Source organism: Taudactylus pleione, unplaced genomic scaffold, assembly GCF_031769625.1.
Source record: "Taudactylus pleione unplaced genomic scaffold, aTauple2 ptg000312l, whole genome shotgun sequence".
NCBI classification, from domain to species: domain Eukaryota; kingdom Metazoa; phylum Chordata; class Amphibia; order Anura; family Myobatrachidae; genus Taudactylus; species Taudactylus pleione.
This window is the reverse complement of record NW_028284713.1, coordinates 2,890,319-2,912,331: the sequence shown is the minus strand read 5'-3', so window position 1 is coordinate 2,912,331 and position 22,013 is coordinate 2,890,319. Positions and strand designations below refer to the sequence as shown.

Below are 22,013 nucleotides of genomic sequence, written 5' to 3'. Positions count from 1 at the left end.
GCGCAGTAGCCGCACGTGCATCAACAAAGTAGTGCCAAGCGTGCGCCTGTGTCATAAGTAAAGGGCCGGCTGGCTTGACCGTTAAGGGTGCTGTAACCCCCGAAAGTACACTCCAGTCCAAACCTAAAAAAAAATTATTTTCTGTGTTTGTGAATTGTGTGCGCAGTAGCCGCACGTGCATCAACAAAGTAGTGCCAAGCGTGCGCCTGTGTCATAAGTAAAGGGCCGGCTGGCTTGACCGTTAAAGGGTGCTGTAACCCCCGAAAGTACACTCCAGTCCAAACCAAAAAAAAATTATTTTCTGTGTTTGTGAATTGTGTGCGCAGTAGCCGCACGTGCATCAACAAAGTAGTGCCAAGCGTGCGCCTGTGTCATAAGTAAAGGGCCGGCTGGCTTGACCGTTAAAGGGTGCTGTAACCCCCAAAGTACACTCCAGTCCAAACCAAAAAAAAATTATTTTCTGTGTTTGTGAATTGTGTGCGCAGTAGCCGCACGTGCATCAACAAAGTAGTGCCAAGAGTGCGCCTGTGTCATAAGTAAAGGGCCGGCTGGCTTGACCGTTAAAGGGTGCTGTAACCCACAAAGTACACTCCAGTCCGAACCAAAAAAAAATTTATTTTCTGTGTTTAGCCGCACGTATATATCAAATCGATATAACATAAATGGAGGACCAAACTTTCTCCGATAAAAATAAAATAGAGAAAGATCAAGAACCACTTCCTCCTAGTGCTGAAGCTGCTGCCACTAGTCATGACATAGACGATAACATGCCATCAACGTCGTCTGCCAAGGCCGATGCCCAATGTCATAGTAGAGGGCACATACAATCCCAAATGGCAAAGTTCAGGAAAATGACCTTGAAAAAGACATTTAAATCAGCTGAAGAGAAACGTAAACTTGCCAATATGCCATTTACGACACGGAGTGGCAAGGAACGGCTAAGGTCGATCCCTAGTATGTTCATGACTAGTGGTTCAGCTTCACATGACGATGGAAGCACTCCTCCCACTAAAAAAATCAAAAGAGTTAAGCTGGCAAAAGCACAGCGAAGAACTGTGCTTTCTAAGAAGATATCACAAATCCCCAAAGAGAGTCCAAGTGTGGTGGTGGTTGCGATGCCTGACCTTCCCAGCACTGGACGGGAAGAGGTGGCTCTTTCCACCATTTGCACGCCCCCTGCAAGTGCTGAAAGGAGCACCCACAGTCCACTTGCTGATATGCAAATTGAAGATGTCACTGTTGAAGTACAACAGGATGAGGATACTGGTGTAGCTGGCGCTGAGGAGGAAGTTGGCGAGGAGGATTCTGATGGTGATGTGGTTTGTTTAAATCAGGCTCCGGGGGAGACAGTTGTTGTCCGTGGGATGAAAAAGCCCATCACGGTCATGCCTGGGCAGAAGACCAAACATTCCACCTCTTTGGTCTGGCAATATTTCTATCCAAATCCGGACAACAACTGTCTTGCCATATGTACCATATGTAAAGGTGAAATAAGTAGGGGTAGGGACGTCAACCACCTAGGAACATCCTCCCTTATACGGCACCTGCAGCGCGTTCATAAAAAGTTACTGTCAAGTTCAGAAACTTTGGCTCAGACCGTAAGCAGTCCAGGGACACCTAAATCCCGTTGTCCTGTTGTATCCAAGCGCCTGCAAACCACACCGTCAACTCCCTCCTCGTCAATTTCCTCCTTAGTCAGGATCGGAAGTAGTCCTGCAGGCCATATCACTGGCATGACTGACTCTCCTATCCGGGATTCCTCCGGAGGATCCTGCATTGCTACGCCTACTGCTGCCGCTGCTGCTGTTGCTGCTGCTGCTGGGAGTCGTTCATCATCCCAGAGAGGAAGTAGGAACACCACTACTTTTACTAAACAATTGACCCTCCAACAGTCCTTAGCGAGGAGGATGAAGTACGACAGCAGTCATCCTGAAGCAAAACGTATAACTGAGGCCTTGACTGCTATGTTGGTGTTAGACGTGCGTCCGGTATCCGCCATTAGTGCAGTGGGATTTAGACAATTGATGGAGGTAGTGTGTCCCCGGTTCCAAATCCCGTCTAGATTCCACTTCACTAGGCAGGCGATACCGAGACTGTACAGAAACGTCAGAAAAAGTGTCCTCAGTGTCCTGAAAAATGCCGTTGTACACAATGTCCACTTAACCACGGACATGTGGACAAGTGGAACAGGGCAGACTAAGGACTATATGACTGTGACAGCCCACTGGGTAGATGTATCACCTTACGCAGCAACAGCAGCAGCGTCACCAGTAGCAGCATCTCAGAAACGCCAGCTCGTTACAAGGCAGGCTACGCTGTGTATCACCGGTTTCAGTAAGAGGCACACCGCCGACAACCTCTTAGAGAAACTGAGGGAAATCATCGCCCAGTGGCTTACCCCACTTAGACTCTCCTGGGGATTTGTGATATCTGACAATGCCACCAATATTGTGCGGGCATTACATCTGGGCAAATTCCAGCACGTCCCATGTTTTGCTCACACAATAAACTTGGTGGTGCAGAATTTTCTGAAAAGCGACAGGGGCGTGCAGGAGACGCTTTGGGTGGCCCGAAAAATTTCTGGCCACTTTCGCCATTCAGCGACTGCGTGCCGAAGACTGGAGCGCCAGCAAACACTCTTGAACCTGCCCCGCCATCACCTGAAGCAAGAGGTTGTGACGCGGTGGAACTCAACCCTCTATATGCTTCAGAGGATGGAGGAGCAGCAAAAGGCCATACAAGCCTATACATCCACCTATGACATAGGCAAAGGAGGGGGTATGCACCTGACTCAAGCGCAGTGGAGAATGATTTCCGTGTTGTGCAAGGTTCTTCAGCCCTTCGAACTTGCCACACGTGAAGTCAGTTCAGACACTGCCAGCTTGAGTCAGGTCATTCCCCTCATCAGGCTTTTGCAGAAGCAGCTGGAGAAAGTGAAGGAGGAGCTAAGACGGAGCGATTCCGCTCGGCATGTGGGACTTGTGGATGAAGCCCTTCATTCGCTTTGCCAGGATTCCAGGGTGGTCAATCTGTTGAAATCAGACCACTACATTTTGGCCACCGTGCTCGATCCTAGGTTTAAAGCCTATGTGGTGTCTCTCTTTCCGGCCGACACAAGCCTGCAGAGGTGCAAAGACCTGCTGGTGAACACACTGTCAGCTGAAGCGGAACGTGACACGTCAACGGCTCCTTCTTCATTTTCTCCCGCAACTGGGGCTGCCAGGAAAAAACTTAGGTATCCTAAGCAACCCGCTGGCGGTGATGCAGGGCAGGCAGGACCAAGTTTGGACATCTGGTCCGGACTGAAGGACCTGGCAACAATTTCTGACATGTCTACTGTCACTGCATATGATACTGTCACCATTGACAGAATGGTGGAGGATTACATCGGTGACAGCATCCAAGTAGGCATGTCAGACAGTCCATACCTGTACTGGCAGGAAAAAGAGGCAATTTGGAGGCCCCTGTACAAACTGGCTCTATTTTACCTGAGTTGCCCCCCCTCCAGTGTGTACTCCGAAAGAGTGTTTAGTGCAGCCGGGAACCTTGTCAGCGAAAGGCGTAGGAGGTTGCTTCCACAGAATGTGGAGAAGATGATGTTCATCAAAATGAATTATCAGCTCTTCCAGGGAGACCAGCCTCCAGAAGGTACAGAGGGACCTGTGGTGGTGGATTCAAGTGGGGACGAGTTAATACTTTGTGAGGATGAGGATGTACACACTGAAGAGGGTGAGGAATCGGTGGATGAGGAGGATGAGGATGACATCTTGCCTCCGTAGAGCCAGTTTGTGCAGGGACACATTAATTGCCAGCTTGTTTTGTGGGGGCCCAAACGAACCAATCATTTCAGCCACAGTTGTGTGGCAGACCCTGGCACTGAAATGATTGATTTGTTAAAGTGTGCATGTCCTGTTTATACAACATAAGGGTGGGTGGGAGGGCCCAAGGACAATTCCATCTTGCACCTCTTTTTTTCTTTGCATTATGTACAGTTTGGGGCCTAGTTTTTCTAACTGCCATCCTGCCTGCCACTGCAGTGTCACTCCTAGATGGGTCACGTGTTTGTGCCGCCCACTCGTGTCGCTTAGCATAGTCATCCAGCTACCTCGGTGCAACCTTTTGGACATAAAAACACTATTGTGAGGTGTGAGGTGTTCAGAATAGACTGGAAATGAGTGGAAATTAAGGTTATTGAGGTTAATAATAGCATAGGAGCAGAAAAACCTACAAATTCTGTGATTTTAGCTGTTTTTATGCTTTTTTTCAAAAAAATACAGATCCAAAACACAAAACCCAGAACCCAAAACACGGAAGGGTGGTTTTGGCAAAACCAATCCAGATCCAAAACACGAAGAAAGATCCAGATCCAAAACCAAAACACAAAACACGAAAAGTGGCCGGTGCACACCCCTAGTCGCAAGCGCTGAGCGCTTGCAACCAGGTCGATGTTGACCCACTGGGCATGCGCACGTCGGAGCCGGCTTTGACGTGTGCATGCGCGAGACCTGGCTAGCGATGGGCGCTCCGTCGCTACGGGTCTCGCACCAAAGGGGGCGAGCTGTCGATATTGAATTACAGCTCGCCCCGTTTGGGAGGTGGGCAGGGGGGTGGCCGGCCAAATGGAGGCGTTCCTGATGGAACGCTTGCCGTTTGGGGGCGGCCCCACTGACATCAGCAGTGATGTCAGTGGCGAGCTTCCTGCTCGATAAGAGCAGGAAGCTCCCTGGGGCTTGCGCTTGCCAAGACCCAACCTTAGGGTCTCGTCACAAGCCCCGATGGTCGCGATGGTCTTGACCATCGCGACCATCACCCTGGTCGCTCGCTAAAGCTGTGGGTGGTAACCCACAGCTTAGCTAGCGACCACGAGGCCGCACTTCAAGATGCAAGCGGCCGCCCTCATTCAGAGCGACCGCTTGCATCTTAAGACCGACTCTGAATGAGGGCCTCTATCCTTCTCTCCATCTGGACTAGCACGGGCAGCGACAGCCCTCCTCGTTCAAGAGGGTAGAAGCCGCTGCTATATATGGGGTTTTATGAGATTACATACAGTATGCGGTTAGTAATAAGTTGGCATATGTATGAGGATATTATGAAGACAGCATTTCTACTGACTGATATTTTATAGTACTGTTGATAAGTATATTTGTATTTATTTTTCCTAGTAGTTATATAGCGCAAACATATTCTGCAGCGCTTTACAGAGAATATTTGGCCATTGACATCAGTCCCTGCTCCAGTGGAGCTTACAATCTATATTCCCTACCCCATGTCTATGCACACACTTGGATCGATTTTTTGTTGGGAGCCAATTATCCTACCGGTATAATTTTGGAGTGTGGGAGGAAACCGGAGTACCCGTAGGAAACCCATGCAAGCACAGGGAGAATATACAAACTCCACACCGTTAAGGCCATGGTGGGAATCAAACCCACGACCCCAGTGCTGTGAGGCAGTAATGCTGACCACCATCCATGCTGACTTTAGAGAAGGGTGGTCAATAAGCGGCTTTCCACAGTGTTGTTGAACTACAAATCCCAGCATGCCTGGCAACAGTTTTAGCATGGCCAAGAACTGTGACAGGGCATGCTGGAATGTGTAGTACCACAACAGCTGGAGGGGGGCGCTTATTGCCCACCCCTACTTTAAAGAACTAATGTGAGACTATTCAGTTGTGTTAGTTGGTTTATATGGTTGCATTTGTAATGTAGATTTGTTTTTGTAGTGTACGAGTCATTTGTACTGGTAAAAAAAAATACAATATGTATAAATGTGAGTTGATAGTGGTGTACAATAGTCTGTGCTAATAGTATACTGTACTGTTACATTTATATTACATTTACAGTATAATGGAACTAGCATGACTAGCATTTATATTGGAAGGAGTTACGTGACACATACAGTACAAGGTTCAGATTAAAAAAATAATACATTGTATTACCATATGTATTATACCATCTAAGCTACAGTATTATTTTATATCATTACAGAATGTAAGTACGGTTATTGAACCGCAATGATAACGAAAATACAAGAATCAGCACATTACAACCTACAATTTATGCGCAGTCTGTCTAAATGTAAGTATAAGCTAATGAGTGTAATTGCTCCTGTGCATATAGATCAGGAAAGGCGACGTATTCTTTGGGTTAAACCCTACTTAGCGACTTATGGAAATGTGTTTCAGGGAGATTGAGAACATAAACTCCTATGCGCTAGAGATGTGCGTGGACGCCCGTATTTCGGTTTTGGTGTTGGCAACACCATCCTAACATGTTTTGGTTTTGGCAAAACCACGCTCAAGTGTTTTTTTGGTTCGGTTTTGGATTTCTTTAAAAAGTGATGATAAAAGCTATTTACTAAGCAGTGTTAGGAGACAGAGTGAAAAGTGATAAGAAAGTGATAATGTGCCAGCCAATCAGCTCCTAACTGCCATCTCACAGGCTGTATTTGAAAAATGACAGTTGGGAGCTGATTGGCTGGCACCTTATCACTTTTCACTCTGTCTCCTAACACTGCTTAGTAAATAGACCCCATAGTGATGTAACTTGGACCTGTTTTTATTCCTATAGTATTATTATCATCAATAACATTCATTTTCAGCCACTTTTGACCCCCTCACTGCACCTGAAATCACAAGGGAGGGATTTACAAGCAATCCAAAATAGCTAGATCCGTTTTTTAGACCTGAGTTCCGAACTTGCCGAGAGGACTCAACTGATATTACTCGGAAGCCCAAAGTGATACGAGCTGGGACTCTGATTGACTTCGGGATCCAAATGTGTGTTTGGTTTTCAGCAAAACTGAACTACTCATCGCTGCTATACGCACGGTGTTGAACAGCCTGTGCACTGCGCCATCTAAGAGATGCGTCATAACATTGATAAAGGCCACATTTAAATGAGCCCCAAAGTGTTACATAGTTTGTCACGTACAAACTATATTATATAATTGTGCAGGATGTTTTTCTGTTGGCGAGACTACATTAAAAATATGATGCAATCTACTAGCGCCTTAAAATCCCCCCCCCCCCCCCCAGCCCTACCTAAATATCTAACTTCTTAGGTTCACGCAATTCATTTCACATGCAATGTAATTCATCACACATCCTCGGGAGCACAGCCACCATGGGCCCATCACTGTGCTGGACAGCGGCGGCCATTTTCTTCTAGCAAACATCCTCCTCATTCTTCTCCCCAGTGGTTACATCACGTTGGACAGAAATTTTCCCTGATATTGAAGGGAAGCTGGCGAGTTGGTCTAAACTGGTACTTGCTTTAGGAGTGGTTATTTAATTATATAAGTAATATGAAGTTAATAAATGGTAATTAGGATATTTACCTAATTTTTAGTCGGCCATTGCTATCAGTGCAGAACAAGCACATCCTTTAAAAATAGTCACATAACATTTGATATTAAATGCAACGATAAAAGTCATGCTAAAAAGAAAGCAGTATGGTCGTGGGTTTGGCTACGAAAAATAGATATTCCGAATATTGACACCAGCATGTCGGCATACAAATTTTTTAGCAAATGTTAGCCTCAACCTGACCCTAACAAAAGAACACAAAAATGTATTATCAACATTCTGGTGTCGACATTGTAACCCTTTGTGAATTTCAAAATTTTTCTCATTGACCTATGTCCAAGTCGACATTCTGACTGCGACATTCAGAATCTGTAGGCATTCTGGTGTCGACATTCAGATCGGATCCCGAGGTTGTATCATTTATGTATGCAAAAAATGTTTACAGGACAATTGTCATTTTTTTTTCCCCTTGAAAAAGTGAACGAAAATCGGTTATAAAAATCGTTGGTTACTAAATTAGTGAACGATTTTCATGAACGATGAACGACTTTTTAATCATGCATACAGTGAATGGAAATAGTTCATCGTTCACTCTGTACAACATGAACGATTTTCTGAACCAAAATCGTTTGTTGGACAGTCAGAATGGACGATGAACTACAAAAAAAAGAAAAAAAAATCTTAAAAAGATGAACGATTTTATAAACAATTTAATGATAACGACGTCGTTATAGTTAAATCGCTCAAAAAATCGTTATGTGTGTGTACACACCTTTAGGGTTTGTAATAGGAACTAGCAACAGTTGTTGCACTATTGTGCTGAAACCTACTTAATAATACTTTCAATTGTGGGAGATCATTGGGAAGCCCCAATGTGACTGAAAGCCCCACGTAATCGATGAAACACAGACGGGTCCTTATTGCAGAGATAAATAAGCTGTACAAATGTGTCCTCATTCACTGTGTCTTCAGTCGCACTAAAAAAAAAAACCTGCGGCGTGCCGGCTCCTGGACGGCTCGGCCGAGTCGAGCGGTTTTTTTATCGCTCAAAATGTGTGTCTAATTCACATAAATAAAACGGGATGTACTCGGCACCCCGGCGTGCGTGATGCCGATGGTCTGAATACTGGCACCAAAATCCCGACAGTCGGGATCACGGCACCAGTATCCCGACCGCTAGCATCCAGAAGGTAAGTATGGGGTGTTAGGGCCCGGGAGAGGTTAGGGTTAGGTAGGAGGGTGAGGGTTAGGGTTAGGGTAGAGGTTAGGAAAATACTCATCTCTGATCTCTATGGGTGTCGGGATTCTAGCTGTTGGAGTGCCGCCGTCGGTATTGTGACCAGCGGCATCCCGAGAGCCGAGAATCCATACCCAACAAAACAACTGGGAGTGACAAAACTACATTGCTGGCTTGCACTGATCAATTTGACGTGCAACATTTGTATATAACACGATACAGTGGCCGCGGATTTCTCTCATGCCAAGTTCCGTCACATCACTCAAGTGAGACAGCTAACTGAAGTCCAATTCCTGAGCTGTGCCCGTGAGAGCCTAGAGTGGCATTGTCGGGCCCATACAAAAAAATTTCTATGGGGCCCCTGGATAAAACTAAAATATACAACTAATTAAACTAGCTGTTGGATTAACCTTTATTTCACATATTATTTTTCCTTGTCATTTTACACCTCGCCTCATTTGTAGGCAAGCTGCATCTCTAACAGAGCTCACATACTCTATAAATGTCCTGTACCCTTCAAACTATATCTAAAATTATATAATTAATCACTCAGTGAAGTGCTACCTGGATTTAATTGAGAGTGTTGGCCCCCTCCCACCTTTCTCCCTTTTGGTTTTGATGTTCGCCGATTCCCAACCTTTTAAATCAAATACCCAGTTAATGATTATACAGCTGTTTCTTATATCGGTGATACATGATAGCAGTCACAGTAGGTCATCAAAAAGGTTGACGTTTCTGAAAGCTACGTAGTGCAGTATTCAGCCATTATACTTTCCCACCTCCGTGTACACTAATTAGATTAAAAGGTATAAGATCAATCAAACTGTACTGCCTGAGAAAGATTAATGGTTTTTGAACTGACTGTATTATTAGTGCTCAGACAGAGCTAAAAAGACTCAATAATGTAAAAAATAAAAATTTAAAAAATCATCTGAGGTGGGCAAAAAAAAAAAAAAGCAGATGAATTAATTAAGCAAAGACATATTACAGAGATTTAGTATCTTTAGTTTCAAAGTTCCTGTCAAAATTTTCACATCAAAAAATAGACTTTGATAAAGTGCGAGCAATTAAGCCTTTCAAGAGTAAAAATAAAAAAAAATAAAAATATTCAGATAGACTTATTTACAACTAGCGGCACGGAGATTAAAGGCTTTCTCTTAAAATATTTTTTTATATAAATATAAATTATTAGTAACTTGAATTATAGGTATTAAACATAGAATTCATTCAAACCCCAGTTGGTCCATTCAGATAAATGGTAGACACCTGTAATCTTTTATAAACTCCCCTTTAGGGAAACCTGTTACATTTCTATGTATTAAATACAGCTATGAAAAGAAATTGGTTTTCTATATATTGTATGGTTAATACCTTCTCAAATATTATAATTAACTAAGGATTGCCTCCAAGATGCCTCATTTATTAATATAATTAAACGGTGAAATAAATGAATATATAAGTTAAAAGGCAGTAGGAATAAAATGCACTAAATATATTAAAGGCCAAAGCAGGACCAGAACAATTTCCTGTAATGCAAACGTACTGGATAAAGAACAGACTCAAAGAGCTTCCAAATAAATAGTATTTCCCAGGATTCTATTTTCCTGGAATGGGGTTGGCTTATTTGCAAATTGTGTCTAGGGCAGTGGTTCCCAAACTGTGGGCCGTGGCACCCTGGGGTGCCTCGGGACACTAGCAGGGGTGCCTCAGGTTGGTGGTCCAGCACCAAATCAAATTATTTATGGTCAATGTAATGTAAATATGTGGACAAACAGAAGCGCAAACCTGTCCCCCGTCACATACAGTCACTGAGCCGAAGGTAAGCACAATATACTTCACTTTACTAAAAAAAAAAATTCTGAATTTCTCAATAGCAAACTTTTGGCTTAGGGGTGCCATGAAAATGACGCTGATACTCTAGGGGGCCATGATTCCAAATAGTTTGGAAACCACTGGTCTAGGGTAAAAGTAATATGCAAATGCACATTAGACTAATGGCCGGAAATGATCACATTTTGGAGTTTCCTGAGCGTTGTTGGCCTCTTGCAATGAGATTATGAACAAGCTTTGCTGCAAAGTCACCTACAAAATCCTGTTGAGATCCATACTGGCCACACCCCTCTCCAACTAGCCACACCCTCCATCTATCTGGGTGCCGCAAACAGACTATTTTACAGAACGGTTAGGTATGTACTATTGTGACAGAGGGCACATTGGGCAGTTTATGAGAAGAGGGGGGTATGGATGCATCTAGTACTGTATATCTTTACTTAGAAAGCTGGAGAAACATGACAAGGTCTGAGCAGGGTGTTAACATATAAAAGCTTTAATTTCTTTTAAAAAGACATTTTTATTCATTCCGGCTCACAATTGCAACAGCGGACGCAGATCGGCCTATGGTGGGTACTGTGCATGCACCGCAGTGTGAGTGTGCGATCTAGTATTGTGATCGCACTGCGATCACTTACGCAGATACAAAGCCATCGCAGAGTGAGTGACGGGAGGTCAGCGTTTGGGGGGGTGACGGGGGAGTGGTCGGAGAAACGCAGGCGTGCCTGTCCGTTTGAACGCCGTTGCATAGGTGTGCACAAATCAGCCACTACGACGGCATACGCAGCTTGCGTACTCACTGCGTGCGACGAGGGTAACAATGTCTGAGTAAGGTCAGAGCGGCTGTAATTGTGTGTGAGGGGCCGATGTTACTCCATGTTCCCGATGTATACGCAGGACTGCGAGGTATTACGGATGTGAGATAGCGGTAGTGAGCGTCTCTATGCTGGCTGTGCGACGGCTTTGCGATTGCATTCATTAGCATATTTTCGCAGAAGACCGGCGTGCCTAATCGTAGCTGCGATCACAATAGCGGTCCGCAGTGAATCAGACCCATAGTACATAATGGCCCTGATTCAGACCCACTCGCGAGCGGCTGTCCGCTCGCAAGTGGGTCGATGTTCTGCACTGAGCATGCGCACGACGGAGGGAGCTCCGTCGTGCGCATGCGCCAGACGCGACGAGCGAAGGAAAGTCCTTCGCTCGTTGTGTCTGATCAAAGGGGGCGTGCTGTCGATGTTGATTGACAGCACGCCCCCTTTGGTGGGCGTGCCGGGGGCATGCCTCCCTGACGGGGGCGTTCCCAAGGGAACGCCTACCGTCAGAAGCCGGCCCCACTGACATCACTAGTGATGTCAGTGGGAGTGATTTTGGCTCTGATAGAGCCAAAATCACGCCGGGCCTTGTGGTTGAAAACCTCAACCGCAGGCTCCGGCTCGCAGTTTCGATGGTCGCGATGGTCACGACCATCGCGGCCATCAAAATGCACGCTCGTATAGGCTGTGGGTGGAGACCCACAGCTATACGAGCGTCCAGGAGGACGCTCCATTTTCATGGAGGCCGGCCCTCATTCAGAGCGTGCGCTCTGCTCAGAGCGTACGGATCTGAATGAGGGCCTATGTTTATACTGTGTTAATCTGTAAAATATAATGTAGTCAGGTCTAATACAACTTCAGTGACTACTAATAAGTAAATAATGATGATAAATAAATTATACGTAGGGGTGTCATCAATGACAAAGTTGCAGGACTCTTCAAATGGATACAGTATATACTACAATGAATTCTGGGCCTGATTCAGAGCCGGACGCTCTTTGAGAGCGCACGCTTTGAATCAGGGCGTCCCTGTTTTTTTTTTTTTAAAGACTGCCTCCTGGCTGCTCGCTAAGCTGTGGGTGACCACCCACAGCTTTAGCGAGCGGCCAGGTGATGGTCGCGATGGTCACGACCATCGCGGCTTGCGACGAGACCCTTGTGGTAGGGTCTCGTTCCCACAAGCCCCAGATAGCTTTCGGCTCGAATAGTCTAATAGTCAGTGGGGCCGCCCCCAAACGGCAGGCTTCTTTTCGGGAACGCCTCCGTTTGGCCAGCCACCCCTCCTGCCCGCCTCCAAAACGGGGCAAGCTGTCAATCACAATCGACAGCTGCCCCGCTTTGGTGTGAGACCCGTAGCGACGGAGCGCCCGTCACTGGCCGGGTCTCGCGCATGTGCAGTGGGGGGACCATCTGAATCAGGGCCTCTATTCCCTAATGTACTGTACGGTAGTTTATAATTGAGCAGAAGCCATAAATTCCACTGGTACAGTATATAAAATTATGTTACAAAAGAGGTTTCCCATTTACCTTATATATTGCCTAATAAAGGTCAGACGAGATGTAGTTATGAGACCGGGAGCCGCATGGCGTTCCGGGCAGACACGTCTATTTATACTCGTAGTATTCAGCAATGATAGGATTCGATGTTTGCTAAATATCCCAGCTGGAAATAATTCTCATTGTCAGCTTGATGTTCTTACTACGACTTTTACCTATTTGTGTTTCACCTGCATCAATATTTGCAACTTTCTGCCCTAACTCCTTATTGCTATATTTACTAAGTATTAGCGATTACACCAGAGGTTCCCAAACGCGGTCCACAAGGCACCCCAGTTCAGCTTTTAGAGATATCAATGGTTAAGCACAGGTGGTTAAGTCAAATTGACTGATGTACTAATTAAGTCACCTGTGGTCAAGCATGGATATCCTTAAAACATGGACTGTTAGGGTTCCTTTGAGGGCCGAGTTTGGCCTACACACTTAAGCACTACTTACAATTCACCAACACAGAGGGAGGTAAGAGACCGTCTCACTCATCGCTTACAGACTTATTCATTCCCCTTGTGCAGTATGTTATTTTTTTTTTTTTGGAGAGGGGGGGTGAGAAGGTTGTCATGGACAAAACAGGCATTTCAGGCAATGTATAAGAAAACGAGATGCTTCTATCGTCTTTAGGGCTCATTAAGTTGTGAAACGTGTAAACACACCGCGGCCACCTTGAAAACCGCTCACGTAAGATTAATAAAACACTCTGATTAATTTGGGCCTCCGTCTTACCGACTGCACAGTAATGTTGCATGCAGTTGCCAGGATTGGAGTCATTTGTGCAAAGTGATGGTATTTATTATAAGTGTACAGTACATGGCGGGATTGAAACAGTTGAAAAGTATTAATGACAGAATATTGCTTAGCTAATCTTCGTCATACATTTTCATTATTCCTTCTGGAACCCGGTGATTGATTTATCAGGTAAAGAGCCAAGAACTGGGATTAAATGATGATGGTTACAACAGAGTGTGACTGGCTGCAGAGCTGCAATACACATATAACATCCGACTGATACATGGAGCATTATACGGTAGATTTAACCAATTCTCTGCTAAGGGAACCAGAGCTACTGCACACGATACATTACATCATCTCGGGGGGGGGGGATGTTATGTATTAAGCCTTTGAAAGAGATAAAATGGAGAGATAAAGTACCAACCAATCCGCTCCTAACTGTCACTTTACAGGCTGTGATTGAAAAATGACAGGAGCTGATTGGTTGGTTCTTTGTCTCTCTCCAAGGATTAATACATAGACCCCTATATAACAAATTATTTAATGGTTCATTTGATTAGATTTATTTCTGCTTAGTTCATTCAGTCAACAAGTTTTATTGCTTTGAATAATATTTTAAGGTCTAAAATCAACATTGCAAGATGCACAAGTGTTTCAGATCACATCTGAATTCAATGGCCGGCATTAAACTACTCCCCCCCTGGAACTGAATACCCTTATTATGGTTTATACGCTGTACTGAGTTCTAAATGCCTTACATTTTACACTAGGGCCTCGTCATCACAAATATAGAAAATAAAAAAAATCAAAAGATGTGCAATAATAAAACAAAATAAAGTCAGATTTGATTTAAAAGCACTACGTCAAAAAATGGTTAAAGAAAAAAAAAATCCCCTATGATCTATATCAGGCGCAGACCACCTGCAGCTTTTCAGTCCTTCTTCCAAACTGGACATTGGTCATTTTGGGGTTATAGTTACTAAGGTGAGAGTGTTTAGAAGTGGAGATGTTTCCAATAGCAATCAATCAAATCTCCACTCCTAAAAACCTGCACTTTACTAAATATACCCCTTGCAGTTCCACATTCACTGGAAAGCCAATGATTGCCTTCCTCTGTTCTAGCCACAAATAGGGATTACAATACAAACATGCAATGGAGACCAAAAGGGTTTCCTTGTGACCAAGGACCTCATTCAGAGGCGGTCGCACGGAGCGATTGGACGTAGCGAGCGATGTTTTTTTCAACTGCGCATGCGCACACATGGCAGTGCGCGTGCGCAAGCCTGTCTTTCCGACCGCAATCCTCTTGCTCGCTAGTCACTACGAGGTCGTAGCTGTGATTGACATTTCGTGCCATTTGTGGGTGGTTACAGGGGAAGGTGCTTGTTAACGGGGGTGTGGTGGTGCACACGCAGGCGTGGTTGACCTTAAAAAGGGTGTTTTAAGGGCGTGCATATATTACTGAGCGAGTCATCACACACGTCATCTCGTTGCAATAACGACGCTACTGCTCGCATAACTAAGGGTAGCCCAGGGTCTACCTTAAGCATTGCAAGTGCTGGCGATGGTTTCTGCCTCAACCGATGTCTGTATGCAATTAACAATATAACAGGTGTTAATCGTGCTGACGTAGGTTGCCGCCTGCGACAGACTCTGAATTAGCCCGTAGAGATAGGAGGTGTGCTTTCATTGTTGTGGGTGTTTCCGCGCTTACGATGTGCGTTGCGATTGAGCGCTCATTTTGCATATTTTTGATCACTTTGGGTGTGACCGATCGCTCCCGAGCGACCGCCTCTGAATGAGGGCCCAAATCCCTAGTGAATTCTCAAAGGGTTTTCCTTATTTGATTTAAAGTGGTGACTATAAAGGTTTTTCCTTTCTCTGGCCGATGAATACAAATTACTGTATCTGTAAAATAAATGAATCTCCACTTTTAAAGCCACATTGACAATGCCATGTCTACCTGCACCCTAGTTGTGCCGAAGCTGCACCGGCTGCTCCGCTCATGTTTTTAAGGAATGGGATCACAGTCACAACGACAGTTCCTGCCATTGTTGCCTGGTCAATGTTTGTATTTAAAAGATACAGTAATATAAAAAAAAAAGTTACTCACTTGATTCTGGATCTGAGTTGCCATCGCCCTCTGTTCTGCTGTTGGTCGACGTTTGCTCGTAATACTCTTCTTGGGCAAAGCCAAGGGGCAGGGGATGCGACGCGTTCGTGGTGCCACTGGGTTCGTGATCTCCCAGTCCACTATCGTTGCAACTGTCCTGGGAGCCATCTGGCAGGTGAAACGTGACGCGCCGTTGGGTCTGCAAGGAGAAAATGACACAGTTTCAGCCATGATGTGAGTAATTGCTTAATGCAGCCAATTTGGAAAACATATTATTTCAGCTATCTGGAGAGGACACATTAACATTATCTTCTGCCGTGCACAATCTCAGGCTGTTATGAGCAGGCGAAGCGCAGATTGACACAATTTCACCTGACCGCCGAGCCTTCTCCCGTTATCAAAGCTGCAAACCCAGGTGGGAAAATGAAAAGAGCTTTATAACCCAGAGTTAGATACTTAATATCAGCAAACATTGGTCATTGCAAGTTAAGTATATTCTGAAAAGAATAGAAGGGGTGTATGTACTAAGCTTTGGAGAGAAATAAAGTGGATGCAGATAAAGTACCAACCAATCAGCTCCTAACTGTCACTTCACAGGCTGTGTTTGAAAAATGACAGTTAGGAGCTGATTGGTTGGTAATTTATCCCCCTTCAAAGCTGAGTACACATTAGTATCAAGAGTTACATTCTGTTATCACACATCTAATGCTTGTAAGCTGTAACGAAAGATAATTATCAGCGTTAATTTATTTAGAATGTCATCACTTCACCAACTTCATCTCTTGGTATTTCATTGTAACTTATTTGTTACCAAGACTCAGTCATTATAGGGCCTGATTCAGAGCCGTTCGCTATTTGCGGTCGTTCGTTCAAAAACAAGGGGTGGCTATTCAAATGATCCGTTCGCACATTGCAGTCTGTTCACACCTCTAAGTCTGAACGAGCGAGCAAAACATACGCTCGTTTATTTGATAAAAACGCCCCCTGGCCGCACGCACCATACGTCATGCCCGCTATTTATTAGATTAATCGAGTACATCGTACAGCGTATGAACTGCTCGCTATTCTTGTGGTTGGTGTTTTCAACCGCTATTTTGCGAGCAGTTCTGAGTTAAAAAAAAACAAGTGACGTGGTCAATGACGCTGCTGTATTAATTATGCACACCCTTAAAACGCCCATTTTGACCTTTAAGCACGCCTGCGTTCGGATCTCCACTCCCCGTTTTCAAGCACCTTCCCCTGTTACCACCCACATACGCCTCATTCTGTCACTCAAAATAGCAGGCCCTCGCTATATTGCGTACCAATGATTTTCAGCCGCACTGACTGGTTCGCGCATGCGTACGTACTAAAAACCGTACGCATGCGCAGATGTGCGAACATCGCTCGGAACGAGCGTACTGCCGCTAGCGAGTGGCTCTGAATGAGGGCCATAGTTATTAAGGAAACTGATAACACAGGTTTAAAGAATAAAATAAATCATCAAAACAAAATGCTGGGGACGGTTCCAGTGTTTAAAGTATTATTTATTTATTTCATGTTGCTTTAATTCATTATCATACAAATCTGTTTTAGATAATCCATATTTTCACTGATACATTATACATTACAATTTACAATAAAGGTGCCCATCCACTAGGCGATTAAAGTGAGCGATTGAACGATAACGATATTGTTATCGTTCGATCATCGTTTGCAGATTATTAAAAAAAATGTCTAAAACGACCAGCAATGCGCGCTCCCGCTGGTCGTTCAGACATCTATCATCGAGCAAACATGCTGGACAATATGACGATAAGGTCAGGTTGAGCATGTTTGCAGATGATTGATGAGCCTGCACTGAATGACTGCTCGTTCAGTGCAGGCTCATCACAGACTGACAAACGACTGCACGATTACAATGTCGTCATCGTGCAGTCGTTTTGAGGTCTGCTAGTGGATAGGCAGCTTTACTCATCTGCAATTTGTGAAAATTACGCTGCAGTGGTAGATAAATAGCGCAAATGTTTTTATGTCATCAGCGTCAAAGATATAAAATTATCTTTTCCATGAAAAAAAAAAAAATCATTAATTTTAACATGTTCAAAAAACCCATATATAATAAACAAAACAAGCGCATTTTGCAGAGAGAGAGAGAGCGCCACGCTAGTGTGCATACCAAAAGCTGCGTGGAATTGCTCTGCGCTTGACCAGAAAAGCTGGCGCATATATAACACTTATTCCAGCCTGCGCTTGGCTATGAATAACAAGGGAGAGAAGGGCCCATCTAATGCATGTCTAGCACAGTAATTACATAGTGTTGACACATATATACAGACACATATATACAGACACATATATACAGACACATATATACAGACATATATATACAGACACATATATACAGACATATATATACAGACATATATATACAGACATATATATATATACAGACACATATATACAGACACATATATACAGACATATATATACAGACACATATATACAGACACATATATACAGACATATATATACAGACACATATATACAGACAGATATATACAGACACATATATACAGACACATATATACAGACACATATATACAGACATATATATACAGACACATATATACAGACACATATATACAGACACATATATACAGACATATATATACAGACACATATATACAGACACATATATACAGACACATATATACAGACACATATATACAGACACATATATACAGACACATATATACAGACACATATATACAGACACATATATACAGACACATATAGTGCCAAGAATGCCGCTTATTTGCAGATGGACAATGGCAGGTGCAGATAGAGGGTGATGACGATGATGGCGACTACAAACCACTCAGGATTTCCTTGTGAATGTGTCACTTTTGTGAGTGCGTTTAAGCAAATGTTTGTTTTCTTCTCTCGTACGCGAGATGCAGAATTCTTACCGATGTATTACAGACATTTTAATGATGCTTAACAGCCAACGCTTATTGTACAAACAAAATATGCGACTGTAAATTTGTGCTTGACATAGGCCTGTCGTAAACTCAACGCATATACAGCAAAACTGGTCCCGACTTGTATGCGACTTGCGGTATTTGCAGCTTTGCATATTGTCGCAATTGTGGCTTTTTTTTGTTAGCGAGCTCTAATTTACTTCTGTGTTTCGGAGAAGTTCTGCAGAATATTCCCCTCATGCAGCATTTGTCAGCAAAGATCCATCTGCGCAAAATGGAATCTGCTTTTACATGGAAATCCCCGTATCACTTTTTGTTTTACATACAGTATACTGTGCAGGGCCCAAGGTGGGCGCAGAAGTAACTGCATCTTTATGTTATGTCATGGCTGATGGGCATCTATTCGAGGCTCCCACTGGCAATGGCGTATATCTGTTGATGTGCGTACAAAGATACACTATCGCGGACTATAGGTTGCGCCATCGTACATTGCAGCTAGCTATGACTGGCTCAGTCGCCAGCGTTAGTGAAACTACATCTTCAGACACGGGGCCTGATTCAGCAAGGAACGCAGTTGCTTATACACATGCAATCGGGCGATTGTTGCGTACTGCGCAGGCGTCCACGTCGCACTGCGCCAACCCTTCACTGCGATCGGCTTGCGATCGCAGTGAGCGCGCAGCGTCATTATACACGGATTGACAGGAAGTGACCATTTGGGGGTGTCAGGTCCGTTGCTAGGTGTCTCGGCACCCAGCGCCATTCCATGCTCCCCCCGCCCCTTCCCTCACTGCGCCCTCCCCCAGAGCATAAACTAATAACAGAAGCAGGTAGGTGGAGGGCAGGGATCTTCAGCAGCTGGACCCTGGCGCCCCTGTGCGGCCCCACAAACGGAGTGTGCCTGGAGTCGGCCCTGGAAGGTGTGATGGGGGGGTGATCAGTGAAACGCAGGCGTGCCAGAGCGTTTCAATGCCGTTGAAGGGGCGTGCATAAATTACCCACTGCAATGCCAGATGCCACCTGAGGCCTCATAGCGTGCGCATAAGTACGCAATTCCTGAGTAAGGTCTGGGCTTCATTAACTGTCCGATGTTATTCGATGTTACCGATTGTTTCTCTATGTCGCGAAAGTATATGGATGTATGTGAGTAAGGGGGCGTCCTTATGTTAGGCTGCGAACGCAATGCGAATGGAAACATTTACATGTCACCGCTGATATTAGCAACTGCGCTGCGTGCATATAAGCAGAATAGCGAACGTTAGTGAATCAGGCCCACAGTCGCTGACACTGACACGTCTGCGACACGCCCCCATTTACCAGAAACACCCATCAAAATTGCATGCATCTCCACGGTAACCATCAGGACACATGCTCTGAGAGAAGACATTAGGGCTTTCCCTGCATCTGACTCAGAATCCCCCCCAGTGTACAGTATCTTGTGATAGAGACACAGGGGCAGATGGTGATGGTCAGTGTATATACAGTATGTCCCTGGTTTCTATCTTATGTTTTTTTTTAAACTCCACTGGAATTGTATAGTATAAAGGGAAGTCAGCTTTCAAAAAGGCTCGGCTCTAGTAAAATCTGGTTTAAGGGACAGGGGTCTCATTCAGACCCGCTTGCAAGTAGGGCTCGATGAGTGCTCGCAAGTGGCTCGATGTTGGGCTCTGCGCACGTGCAGCAGCCGCACTGCGCGTGCGCAAGCCCCGGAGCGAGAGAGAAATTCAGTCGCTCCGGGGCTCACTACAAAAGGGGGCGGCTGTCGATGGTGATCGACAGCTCGCCCCGTTTTGTAGGTGTGGCGGGGGTTGGCTTCACAAACGGAGGTGTTCTCAAACAAACGCCTGCCGTTTGTGGGCGGCCCCACTGATATCACCAGTGATGTCAGTGGGAGAGCTTCCGGCTCTATTAGAGCCGGAAGCTCTCTGGGGCTTGCGGCAGACGAGACCATAGCGCAAGGGTCTCGTCGCCAGCCCCAATGGTCGTGATGGTCTTGACCATCGCGACCATCAACCTGGCCGCTCACTAAAGCTGTGGGTGGTCACCCACAGCTATGCGAGCGGCCAGCTCTTTTTACAGATGCGGCCGCCCTCATTCAGAGCGAGCGCTCACATTTTGCGAGCGGCTCTGAATGAGGTCCAGGGTTCCCTGCAGTGAATGGAGACAGAAGCAGGCTCCATTACTGAGGCCCATTTTGGGTCTTCTAGGCTGGCACTGTATGTCAGTTTGCAGCATCTCTCTCATTACCCAGGAAAGAGGTAGGGACCAAGGGTGTGGCATAATAGATCGACAGGAATAAGGAAACAATGAATAGGTTGACACCAAATGGTCGACTTGCAATAGATCAACAGGCACAAAAGGTCAACATTTACACCAGGTCGACTGACAAAAGGTCGTCAGGGTTAAAAGGTCAACAGGTTCAAATGGCCGACACACCAGTGGTCAACACAAACATCGTCAACACATTTTTTATTTTAACCCTAACACTCCCCCTGTTGCCTAACCCTAATCTTTAAAATGTTGAAAAAAAAAAAATCTGTAAACCAATTTTGTGTGTCGACAATTGATGCGTCAGTCATTGGAACTTGTCGACATTTTGTCCCTGTCAACCGATTCATTGTCGACCGTTTTACTGTTGACCCTTCGTCCAGTAACCTGGAACCAATGTATATAGACTTCTAATTTATGCTCCTTGGAAATCAGATAAACTTGCTTAGAACTATTATATCTGTGGTAGAACACAAGGTCCCCGTAAATACAGTAGGGCTATGCGTTAGTAACCGACAGAGAGAGATTAGGATTTATCTTGTGTTTTATTTGTCATTTTACTTTCTTGTCTAATAAATCTAGCTGTGGCTATTGCCCCATATTACAGGACTTTAGTGCCATTTGCTGCTGTGCTAAGGAGACTGTCAGCTCACCTATACCCACAACAATATATACACCGCCATTTAATCTGTGATCAGAGACAGGAGCACACATCACGTCCATCAGGCACATACAATAACTCGTCTCTGCATGAATATCACATATATAGAACACATATACCATAAAGAGTACAAGGAAAAACAGGGGTGTCTGTAATGAAGCCACTGATATGATTACTGACAATGGCTGAACAGCCGCAGAGAAGTCATTCGCAGGAAACGTGCTGTACAGTTTTCTCTTTCTGTTATATAATATCAATATTTAAGATGTCACGGCGGCATTATCCCATGAAATCTGTAATTATAGTTTGATAGCAACCTCCACTTGGCATCAATGTGTCCTGCTGCACAATTAGGTGAAAAAATAGGCCATGGTCATTAAGGAATGTGAGAATTATTTCATTTAATGCAATGTCAGAAAAATGTCCTCACTCTATTAAAAGAATGGAGCATCCTACCCCCAATCACTGAGTCCAACCCCCCCTGAGGTTAGACAGTGTCCACATTAGGGCTCTTATGAATTCCATTATTAGACCGAT

General features: G+C 44.7%; 1 protein-coding gene across 8 annotated transcripts in view; it reads right to left on the bottom strand.

The window, feature by feature from the left end:
• Nucleotides 1-22,013, bottom strand: part of LOC148510717 (protocadherin-11 X-linked-like) — a 1,446,380-nt gene that overhangs the window by 366,299 nt on the left and 1,058,068 nt on the right. For 7 of the 8 annotated variants that reach the window (XM_088442482.1, XM_088442485.1, XM_088442488.1 and 4 more), the window contains one exon: nt 15,585-15,783. In XM_088442482.1, coding sequence (XP_088298608.1) covers nt 15,585-15,783 — 199 coding nt within the window. Of the gene's footprint in view, nt 1-13,610; nt 13,721-15,584; nt 15,784-22,013 lie in introns of those variants that run through there. The other variant, XM_088442484.1, reaches the window with a different exon arrangement.